General features: G+C 34.5%; 1 protein-coding gene across 1 annotated transcript; it reads left to right on the top strand.

The window, feature by feature from the left end:
* Positions 1-1,279: 1,279 nt before the first annotated feature.
* LOC123966478 (FSD1-like protein) lies at positions 1,280-10,989 on the top strand (the record flags this gene model as incomplete). Its single annotated transcript, XM_046042631.1, has 5 exons — positions 1,280-1,446; positions 2,275-2,363; positions 2,749-3,003; positions 9,757-9,845; positions 10,233-10,989. Coding segments are annotated over 5 exons (702 nt in total), but the record flags the coding sequence as incomplete, so codon positions are not given.
* Positions 10,990-12,395: the final 1,406 nt, after the last annotated feature.

A 12,395-nucleotide genomic window follows, 5' to 3' on the forward strand; every position in this document is an offset into this window, starting at 1 on the left:
TATATACTGTAGGTATAGTGTGTGTGAGAGTATATACTGTAGGTATAGTGTGTGTGAGAGTATATACTGTAGGTATAGTGTGTATGGCAGTATATACTGTAGGTATAGTGTGTGTGACAGTATATACTGTAGGTATAGTGTGTGTGACAGTATATACTGTAGGTATAGTGTGTGAGAGTATATACTGTAGGTATAGTGTGTGTGAGAGTATATACTGTAGGTATAGTGTGTATGGCAGTATATACTGTAGATATAGTGTGTGTGACAGTATATACTGTAGGTATAGTGTGTGTGACAGTATATACTGTAGGTATAGTGTGTGTGACAGTTTATACTGTAGGTATAGTGTGTGAGAGTATATACTGTAGGTATAGTGTGTGTGAGAGTATATACTGTAGGTATAGTGTGTATGGCAGTATATACTGTAGGTATAGTGTGTGTGACAGTATATACTGTAGGTATAGTGTGTGTGAGAGTATATACTGTAGGTATAGTGTGTATGGCAGTATATACTGTAGGTATAGTGTGTGTGACAGTACATACTGTAGATATAGTGTGTGTGACAGTATATACTGTAGGTATAGTGTGTGTGACAGTATATACTGTAGGTATAGTGTGTGTGAGAGTATATACTGTAGGTATAGTGTGTGTGACAGTATATACTGTAGATATTGTGTGTGACAGTATATACTGTAGGTATAGTGTGTGTGATAGTATATACTGTAGGTATAGTGTGTGTGATAGTATATACTGTAGATATTGTGTGTGACAGTATATACTGTAGGTATAGTGTGTGTGATAGTATATACTGTAGATATTGTGTGTGACAGTATATACTGTAGGTACAGTGTGTGTGAGAGTATATACTGTAGGTATAGTGTGTGTGACAGTATATACTGTAGGTATAGTGTGTGTGACAGTATATACTGTAGGTATAGTGTGTGTGAGAGTATATACTGTAGGTATAGTGTGTGTGATAGTATATACTGTAGATATTGTGTGTGACAGTATATACTGTAGATATTGTGTGTGACAGTATATACTGTAGGTATAGTGTTATATCTGCAGCAGAGACGTGCTCATGTATATGAACATGCTTACCTATAGATCATGAATAAGATTCCTGTGTTCGTGCTGCTGTGAAGTTTGTATTTTACACAGACGTGTTTCTGGTATTCAGTCCTCCCTCATGAAACGGCGAGGACAGAAGGCAAAGCAGGTTATTGTGTCTGTTGAGAAAAACATGATTAGGACCAGGAGCCCCTGATAACTTCTCTGTTATCTATATTCACCGTGTCCTTCTTCTTTCACTGCAGCATTTAATTTTGGCTTTGATGCGGCGACGGCTCACGCTGAGCTGAAGGTTCAGGGTGACACGGTGACCTGGGAGCCGCAGGGGGTCAAAGGTCACGACCCCAGACTGAGAGGGAAAGAGAATAAAAGCAGGTGAGAAAATGTGTCAACATCCAAAATAGCACGGTACCGCTAAGGATCATGGGAGCTTTTGTTGTTGAATGGTAAGTCCATTTAGCTGCTGTTCTGGAGCTTTTGATCGCAGCACATGGTCTTCCTCAGCAGATGGAGTTGCCCAGGTGTAATGTAGACTGTATCTGCGGTCAGGCTTGTGCTGTTCATGTCTGCTTGGACTTTGAAATGACTCATTTTGTTTCTCTGCTGCTGTCTGTTGGTGTGTTCTGACCTTTTTGTCCCTCTGTAGTCTCCGTACTGCGTCCTCTCCGACACGCTCAGGTAGAAACTGTCATCGCTGACTAGTAGCAACCACTGTGTCACCAATCACTTTCTTCATCCGCCATGTTTTGCTTCATTCAGCCAATAACATCACTGCTGACATCACTGCTGACATCACATCAGCGCTTGTTTGAAAAAAGATCTTTGTGTTTTTGAATTGGGTCACATTTTATTGATATTTTAGTTGACACAGTTCATTCGTGTTATATTTTAATAACTTTATGTCAACACTTTAAAGTTAAACTGTTCACAGAGCAGTTATTGTGATTATTCTAATAAAAAACATGTTTTGATGTAAAACTGGTTATAAGTCACGTTATTTTGTTAAGCTGCTTTATGTCTTTGAAACTAACCTAAAGTTATATTTTGTGTTTGATTTGTCATCCTTCTCTCTGCTGCATCATCGCTTTGGCACGACCTCATTGGCTGTTTCACCGTGTTGTTTGTCCACCTTTATTCTTGGGGAGTGTGAACAACAACTCTTTCACTTTCTCCTTTTCTTGTTTTTCTTTTGCACTTTATCAGCAGCAGAAGCGCCACGCCCTCACCCAATAAGACAGCAGGAAGTCGAGCAGGACGCGACCGATTCGCTGGAGAGTCATACACAGTGCTGGGTACTGCACACTTTGTACTACTACACTAATACCTCATACTGATACCACAACCAATGCCACTGAATGTTGTATATGCACATCATGTCAATCTAAAACACATTTTATCAAACTTTTAACACTTTACACTTTTATGCATTAAATTAAATAATATTATAAATACTGTTTTTTATTTAAAGTCAACTTTAAGCACTATTGTTAATTAAAGTGCTTTTATTTTACTGTCTGTTTATTTTGACGTCTAATACATTTGAATGGCAGACTTTTATTTTGTAGGTTCTAAAAGCAACCATTGCTCCCTCTGGATTTCATTTTGTAAATATTTTAGTATCTAACACTGTAAAATTTTTTAATGTTTTCTACTTTTTTTTCTTCTTCCGTCTCCTAGGTGACCAGGAGATGAGTGGCGGCTGTCACTATTGGGAGCTCCGCCCCCTGGCTGACTGGAAGTCATTCAGTGTGGGTGTGGCCTACCGGGCAAGCCTTGGCCGCTTTGACCAATTAGGGAAGAGCACTGGTTCGTGGTGTCTCCACGCCAGCCAATGGCTGCAGAGCTCGCTCGCTGCGAAGCACAACAACCGAGCGAAGGTGCTGGATTGGCCCCTGCCTCAGCGAATCGGAATCTACTGCAACTACGACAATGGTACCATGTCATCTTGTGATTCTCTTGTTTAAATGCTTCAGTTTTATTGATGTCAGCTTCACGACGGATTTGTACTTTAGCTGACCGCTAAGTGACCGACACTTTAACATTCTCGGGGCTAACTTAGCTGAACTACAATACTGACAGTTCAACTCTTTAGCTGACAGTTTAACTGCCTTCAGCCGAGCGCCCAGTTACGCCACATATGGGCATGAAGCTTGGCTAAAAGCTAATGCTAACCATTTGCTGATATCTGTCCTGTCAAACTAACACCCGGCCTCCACAGAGTCCAGCTCTGGAACTCACATTGCTATACAGAAACCTCTGGAGAGCATTAACAACAAACGTTTACAACTACGAACTCTGTCGCACTTTACTTCAGTGCCCAGGCTCCATCTTGGATCATTTCAGCATCACACGGGGAAGGGGCTGACCCATGGTACTGACACCATTCAGCCGGATCCCATTCTTTGGCCAACTCTCATCACTACTCAGTACTTTACTTTACAGTACTTTAGCTTGAGTACTTTATTTTACAGTACTTTAGCTTCAGTACTTTACTTTACAGTACTTAAGCTTCAGTTCTTTAGTTTACAGTACTTTATCTTCAGTAGTTTACTTTGTAATACTTTACTTTACAGTACTTTACCTTCGGTACTTTAGTTTACAGTACTTTATCTTCAGTAGTTTACTTTGTAGTACTTTAGCGTCACTACTTTAGTTTACAGTACTTTAGCTTCAGTACATTAGTTTACAGTTCTTTACTTTACAGTACTTTAGCTACAGTTCTTTAGTTTACAGTACTTTAGCTTCAGTACTTTACAGAACTTAAGCTTCAGTACTTTAGTTTACAGTACTTTATCTTCAGTACTGTACAGTACTTAAGCTTTGGTACTTTGGTTTACAGTACTTTATTTTCAGTACTTTAGCTTCAGTACTTCAGCTTACAGTACTTTAACTTACAGTATTTTATCTTCAGTACTTTACATTGTAGTACTTTGGCTTCAGTACTTTAGTTTACAGTCCTTTAGCTTCAGTACTTTAGTTTACAGTACTTCAGCTTCAGTTCTTTAGTTTAAAGTACTTCAGCTTCAGTTCTTTAGTTTACAGTACTTTAGCTTACAGTACTTTAGCTTCGGTACTTTAGCTTCAGTACTGTAACTTAAGCACTTTAGTTTACAGTACTTTAGCTTCGGTACTTTAGCTTCAGTACTGTAACTTAAGCACTTTAGTTTACAGTACTTTAGCTTCAGTACTTTAGTTTACTGTACTTTAGCTTACAGTATGTTATCTTCGGTACTTTACTTTGTAGTACTTTATCTTCAGTAGTTTACTTTGTAGTACTTTAGTGTCAGTACTTTAGTTTACAGTACTTTATCTTAAGTACTTTAGTTTACAGTAATTTATCCTCAGTACTTCAGCTTACAGTACTTTAGCTTAAAATATTTTATCTTCAGTACTTTAGGTTATAGTACTTTAGCTTCAGTTTGTTAGTTTACAGTACTTTAGTTTACAGTACCTTAGCTTCAGTACTTTAGTTTACAGTACCTTAGCTTCAGTTCTTTAGTTTACAGTCCTTTAGCTTCAGTACTTTAGTTTACAGTTCTTTAGTTTACAGTACTTTAGCTTCAGCACTTTAGTTTACAGTCTTTGAGCTTCAGTACTTTAGTTTACAATACTTTAGCTTACAATATTTTATCTTTGGTACTTTAATTTGTAGTACTTTAGCTTCAGTACTTTACTTTACAGTACCTTAGCTTCAGTTCTTTAGTTTACACTACTTTAGCTTCAGAACTTTAGTTTACAGTACTTAAGCTTCAGTTCTTTAGTTTAAAGTACTTTTGATTCAGTACTTTAGTTTACAGTACTTTAGCTTCAGTTCTTTAGTTTACAGTACTTTAGTTTACAGCACCTTAGCTTCAGTTCTTTAGTTTACAGTACTTTAGTTTACAGTACTTTAGTTTACAGTACTTTAGCATCAGTTCTTTAGTTTACAGTACTTTAGCTTCAGCACTTTAGTTTACAGTCCTTGAGCTTCAGTACTTTAGTTTACAATACTTTAGCTTACAGTATTTTATCTTCGGTACTTTAATTTGTAGTACTTTAGCTTCAGTACTTTACTTTACAGTTCTTTACTTTACAGTACTTTAGTTTACAGTACTTTAGCTTCAATACTTTAGTTTACAGTACTTTAGCTTACAGTATTTTATCTTCGGTACTTTGTAGTACTTTAGCTTCAGTACTTTAGTTTACTGTAGTTTAGCTTCAGTACTTTACAGTACTTTAGCTTCAGTACTTTAGTTTACAGTACTTTATTTTCAGTACTTTAACTTACAGTATTTTATGTTCAGTACTTTACTTTGTAGTACTTTAGCTTCAGTACTTCAGTTTACAGTCCTTTAGCTTCAATTCTTTAGTTGAAAGTACTTTAGCTTCAGTTCTTTAGTTTACAGTACTTTAGCTTACAGTACTTTAGCTTCGGTACTTTAGCTTCAGTACTGTAACTTAAGCACTTTAGTTTACAGTACTTTAGCTTAAGTACTTTACATTGTAGTACTTTGGCTTCAGTACTTTAGTTTACAGTCCTTTAGCTTCAGTACTTTAGTTTACAGTACTTCAGCTTCAGTTCTTTAGTTTAAAGTACTTCAGCTTCAGTTCTTTAGTTTACAGTACTTTAGCTTACAGTACTTTAGCTTCGGTACTTTAGCTTCAGTACTGTAACTTAAGCACTTTAGTTTACAGTACTTTAGCTTCAGTACTTTAGTTTACTGTACTTTAGCTTACAGTATGTTATCTTCGGTACTTTACTTTGTAGTACTTTATCTTCAGTAGTTTACTTTGTAGTACTTTAGCGTCAGTACTTTAGTTTACAGTACTTTATCTTAAGTACTTTAGTTTACAGTAATTTATCCTCAGTACTTCAGCTTACAGTACTTTAGCTTCAGTACTTTAGCTTCAGTTCTTTAGTTTACAGTACTTTAGCTTACAGTACTTTAGCTTCGGTACTTTAGCTTCAGTACTGTAACTTAAGCACTTTAGTTTACAGTACTTTATCTTAAGTACTTTAGTTTACAGTAATTTATCCTCAGTACTTCAGCTTACAGTACTTTAGCTTCAGTACTTTAGCTTTAGTTCTTTAGTTTACAGTTCTTTAGTTTACAGTCCTTTAGCTTCAGTACTTTAGTTTACAGTACTTTAGCTTCAGTTCTTTAGTTTACAGTACTTTAGTTTACAGTACCTTAGCTTCAGTTCTTTAGTTTACAGTACTTTAGCTTCAGCACTTTAGTTTACAGTCTTTGAGCTTCAGTACTTTAGTTTACAATACTTTAGCTTACAATATTTTATCTTTGGTACTTTAATTTGTAGTACTTTAGCTTCAGAACTTTACTTTACAGTACTTTAGCTTTAGTTCTTTAGTTTACAGTACTTTAGCTTCAGTACTTTACAGTACTTAAGCTTCAGTTCTTTACTTTACAGTACTTTTGATTCAGTACTTTAGTTTACAGCACCTTAGCTTCAGTTCTTTAGTTTACAGTACTTTAGTTTACAGTACTTTAGTTTACAGTACTTTAGCTTCAGTTGTTTAGTTTACAGTACTTTAGCTTACAGTATTTTATCTTCGGTACTTTAATTTGTAGTACTTTAGCTTCAGTACTTTACTTTACAGTACTTTAGCTTTAGTTCTTTAGTTTACAGTACTTTAGCTTCAGTACGTTAGTTTACAGTTCTTTACTTTACAGTACTTTAGTTTACAGTACTTTAGCTTCAATACTTTAGTTTACAGTACTTAAGCTTACAGTATTTTATCTTCGGTACTTTGTAGTACTTTAGCTTCAGTACTTTAGTTTACTGTAGTTTAGCTTCAGTACTTTACAGTACTTTAGCTTCAGTACTTTAGTTTACAGTACTTTATTTTCAGTACTTTAACTTACAGTATTTTATCTTCAGTACTTTACTTTGTAGTACTTTAGATTCAGTACTTTAGTTTACAGTCCTTTAGCTTCAGTACTTCAGTTTACAGTCCTTTAGCTTCAGTTCTTTAGTTGAAAGTACTTTAGCTTCAGTACTTTAGTTTACAGTACTTTAGCTTCAGTACTTTACAGTCCTTTAGCTTCAGTATGTTAGTTTACAGTTCTTTACTTTACAGTACTTAAGCTTCAGTACTTTATTTTACAGTACTTTAGCTTCAGTACTTTGGCTTTGGTACTTTAGTTTACTGTACTTTAGTTTACATTACTTTAGCTTCAGTACTGTAACTTAAGTACTTTAGTTTACAGGACTTAAGCTTACAGTATTTTATCTTCGGTACTTTACTTTGTAGTACTTTATCTTCAGTAGTTTACTTTGTAGTACTTTAGCGTCAGTACTTTAGTTTACAGTAATTTATCTTAAGTACTTTAGTTTACAGTAATTTATCCTCAGTACTTCAGCTTACAGTACTTTAGCTTAAAATATTTTATCTTCAGTACTTTAGGTTATAGTACTTTAGCTTCAGTTTGTTAGTTTACAGTACTTTAGTTTACAGTACCTTAGCTTCAGTTCTTTAGTTTACAGTCATTTAGCTTCAGTACTTTAGTTTACAGTACTTTAGCTTATAGTATTTTATCTTCGGTACTTTAATTTGTAGTACTTTAGTTTATAGTACTTTACTTTACAGTACTTTAGCTTTAGTTCTTTAGTTTACAGTACTTTAGCTTCAGTACGTTAGTTTACAGTTCTTTACTTTACAGTACTTTAGTTTACAGTACTTTAGCTTACAATACTTTAGTTTACAGTACTTTAGCTTACAGTATTTTATCTTCGGTACTTTGTAGCACTTTAGCTTCAGTACTTTAGTTTACTGTAGTTTAGCTTCAGTACTTTACAGTACTTTAGCTTCAGTACTTTAGTTTACAGTACTTTATTTTCAGTACTTTAACTTACAGTATTTTATCTTCAGTACTTTACTTTGTAGTACTTTAGCTTCAGTACTTTAGTTTACAGTCCTTTAGCTTCAGTACTTCAGTTTACAGTCCTTTAGCTTCAGTTCTTTAGTTGAAAGTACTTTAGCTTCAGTACTTTAGTTTACAGTACTTTAGCTTCAGTACTTTACAGTCCTTTAGCTTCAGTATGTTAGTTTACAGTTCTTTACTTTACAGTACTTTAGCTTCAGTACTTTATTTTACAGTACTTTAGCTTCAGTACTTTGGCTTCGGTACTTTAGTTTACTGTACTTTAGTTTACATTACTTTAGCTTCAGTACTTTAACTTAAGTACTTTAGTTTACAGTACTTTAGCTTACAGTATTTTATCTTCGGTACTTTAATTTGTAGTACTTTAGCTTCAGTACTTTACTTTACAGTACTTTAGCTTTAGTTCTTTAGTTTACACTACTTTAGCTTCAGAACGTTAGTTTACAGTACTTAAGCTTCAGTTCTTTAGTTTAAAGTACTTTTGATTCAGTACTTTAGTTTACAGTATTTTAGCTTCAGTACTTTGGCTTCGGTACTTTAGTTTACTGTACTTTAGTTTACATTACTTTAGCTTCAGTACTTTAACTTAAGTACTTTAGTTTACAGTACTTTAGCTTACAGTATTTTATCTTCGGTACTTTAATTTGTAGTACTTTAGCTTCAGTACTTTACTTTACAGTACTTTAGCTTTAGTTCTTTAGTTTACACTACTTTAGCTTCAGAACGTTAGTTTACAGTACTTAAGCTTCAGTTCTTTAGTTTAAAGTACTTTTGATTCAGTACTTTAGTTTACAGTATTTTAGCTTCAGTACTTTGGCTTCGGTACTTTAGTTTACTGTACTTTAGTTTACATTACTTTAGCTTCAGTACTTTAACTTAAGTACTTTAGTTTACAGTACTTTAGCTTACAGTATTTTATCTTCGGTACTTTAATTTGTAGTACTTTAGCTTCAGTACTTTACTTTACAGTACTTTAGCTTTAGTTCTTTAGTTTACACTACTTTAGCTTCAGAACGTTAGTTTACAGTACTTAAGCTTCAGTTCTTTAGTTTAAAGTACTTTTGATTCAGTACTTTAGTTTACAGTATTTTAGCTTCAGTACTTTGGCTTCGGTACTTTAGTTTACTGTACTTTAGTTTACATTACTTTAGCTTCAGTACTTTAACTTAAGTACTTTAGTTTACAGTACTTTAGCTTACAGTATTTTATCTTCGGTACTTTACTTTGTAGTACTTTATCTTCAGTAGTTTACTTTGTAGTACTTTAGCGTCAGTACTTTAGTTTACAGTAATTTATCTTAAGTACTTTAGTTTACAGTAATTTATCCTCAGTACTTCAGCTTACAGTACTTTAGCTTAAAATATTTTATCTTCAGTACTTTAGGTTATAGTACTTTAGCTTCAGTTTGTTAGTTTACAGTACTTTAGTTTACAGTACCTTATCTTCAGTACTTTAGTTTACAGTACCTTAGCTTCAGTTCTTTAGTTTAGAGTCATTTAGCTTCAGTACTTTAGTTTACAGTACTTTAGCTTCAGTTCTTTAGTTTACAGTACTTTAGTTTACAGTACTTTAGCTTCAGTACTTTAGTTTACAGTACTTTAGCTTCAGTACTTTAGCTTCAATACCTTACAGTACTTTAGCTTAAAGTATTTTATCTTCAGTACTTTACTTTGTAGTACTTTAGCTTCAGTACCTTACAGTAGTTTAGCTTCAGTATTGTAGTTTACAGTTCTTTACAGTACTTTATCTTCAGTACTTTAGTTTACAGTACTCACCTCCTGCTCTGTCTGCTGTCTTTCAGGTGATTTAACCTTCATCGACGTCGACAGACTTCGACTTCTTCACTCCTTCAGAACAAAGTTCAGCCATCCGCTCGTCCCCGCCTTCACTGTCAGTACTACATCGCACTGCAGTAATACTACACCTAATACTATACCCCGCCTTCACCGTCAGTACATCACCACACTGCAGTAATACTACACGTAATACTATACCCTGCCTTCACCATCAGTACAACACCACACTGTAGCACAGTAGTAGTACACCAGACAATATTTCATCCATAAAATATGATCCATTTTCACCAAAGCTAGACCCTTTCCCTCTGCAGGCTACCGAGAAGTTGACCAATCAGAAGAAAGTGGGCTTTTATGGGGGGGTGTCTTAAATAGACAGGAGCTGAAGCTATGATGAGGAAATGTGTTTTTCACATTAAAGCATGAAAACGACAGTACAACCTGAGTATAAGACCTTTAACAAAAGTAATCTGTTTTGCAGGTCTGGTGTGGTGGTATTGCCGTAACGACTGGGCTACAGGTGCCGAGTTTCATGGGTAATTTCCTCTCCACCAATCAGAGCCTCAGCAACCTGTCGCAGTAGAGCAACCTCCTCCAATTATCATTTTTATTTTATTATGTTATCATTATCATTAATTTATTAATTTAATTTAATATAATTAATATCATATCAGAAATTATTTGTGTATTGTTGTTGTCATCAAATATTAATTGAAAGGATATTATATTCATTATTCTTGCCTGCTCTTATTTTAAAAGTCTTCACCTGAAGCCATAGTTTTGTTTGATTTTGAAGAAGAACAAATATGATCTATTAGCACTGGCTTTTATTGACTGATTTCTTATAACAGGTAAACAAATTGTTTCTTTTATTTTGAAGCTACAGGAAAGAAGATCTATGTTTAAGTATGTGTGAAAGCTTTTATTATGAAAGACATCATTACATATAGGAATGTGCACTTCTAAGTTTATTTTGAACATTAGAATGGAACTTCCTGTCATTTTGACCAAATTACAGTACTTTAATTGTTAAGATGAATATCTTTTTGTTTTCTCAGTTGATGTTGAGAATCAGGATACTATTTATTTTCAGTTTTTATTAAATGTTCATATCTGACCTGGAATCTGAGGTCCTTTATACTGAAAATATAATATTTGTATTATATTGTCTGTAAATGTCACATCTGTGAAAACAGTAAGTTAAAATTTAAGACTGTGAAAATAAACATTAAACACTTGCAAAATGTCCGTCGGCTTTCATTGTGAAGAAAACCTCAGTGTGAGTTTAGAGTTTGTGTATTTATATTTAAAGTATATTACTGAAAACCTACAAATAGAGAGAACCAGGCTTTTATTAGAGACATTATATTTAAGACACACTCCCCCATATTTATTTGTTGTCTCGATGAATTCATTATGTGTCTAAACATAAATTACACACATAACGTGCACACACCTGCTTTTATTGTAACGAAACATATCAGCAGTATTAAAAAGACTCAGTACTGACTGTACTGACGTCTAAAACAAAGCACAGAAGAAGAGAGTGAAGGTTTCAGGAATAGACATGATCTTTGTACATCAGGCCAATCCAGCCTCGACACACATCTGGTAGAAGTGGCCCTGCAGACAGAGAAGCTGAGAGGGGGAGTCCATCTCTGCAATGAAGCCTCGGTCCATCACTATGATCCTGAACAGAGAGAGACGGGAAAAGTAAGATGGGCAGAAAAACGAGTCAGAAAAACTAATGAGGATTTAGAGACAAAAGAAGACAAGTCAAAATAACTAATGAGGATTTAGAGACGAAAGAAGACGAGTCAGAAAAACTAACGAGGATTTAGAGACGAAAGAAGACGAGTCAGAAAAACTAACAGGGATTTACAGACAAAAGAAGACGAGTCAGAAATACTAATGCAGATTAAGAGACGAAAGAAGACGAGTCAGAAAAACTAATGGGGATTTAGAGACGAAAAAATACGAGTCAAAATAACTAACGAGGATTTAGTGATGAAAGAAGACGAGTCAGAAAAACTAATGAGGATTTAGAGACAAAAGAAGACGAGTCAGAAAAACTAACGAGGATTTAGAGACAAAAGAAGACGAGTCAGAAAAACTAACGGGGATTTAGAGACGAAAAAAGACGAGTCAAAATAACTGATGAGGATTTAGAGACGAAAGAAGACGAGTCAGAAAAACTAACGAGGATTAAGAGACGAAAGAAGACGAGTCAGAAAAACTAACAGGGATTTAGAGACAAAAAAAGACGAGTCAAAATAACTAATGAGGATTTAGAGACGAAAAAAGACGAGTCAGAAAAACTAACGAGGATTAAGAGACGAAAGAAGACGAGTCAGAAAAACTAACAGGGATTTAGAGACGAAAAAAGACGAGTCAAAATAACTAATGAGGATTTAGAGACAAGAGAAGACAAGCCAGAAAAATTAATGAGGATTTAGAGACGAAAGAAGACGAGTCAAAATAACTGATGAGGATTTAGAGACGAAAGAAGACGAGTCAAAATAACTGATGAGGATTTAGAGACGAAAGAAGATGAATCACAAAAACTAACGAGGATTAAGAGATGAAAGAAGACGAGTCAGAAAATTTAACGAGGATTTAGAGACGAAAGAAGACGAGTCAGAAA

Source organism: Micropterus dolomieu, unplaced genomic scaffold (genome assembly GCF_021292245.1).
Source record: "Micropterus dolomieu isolate WLL.071019.BEF.003 ecotype Adirondacks unplaced genomic scaffold, ASM2129224v1 contig_13497, whole genome shotgun sequence".
Taxonomy (NCBI): domain Eukaryota; kingdom Metazoa; phylum Chordata; class Actinopteri; order Centrarchiformes; family Centrarchidae; genus Micropterus; species Micropterus dolomieu.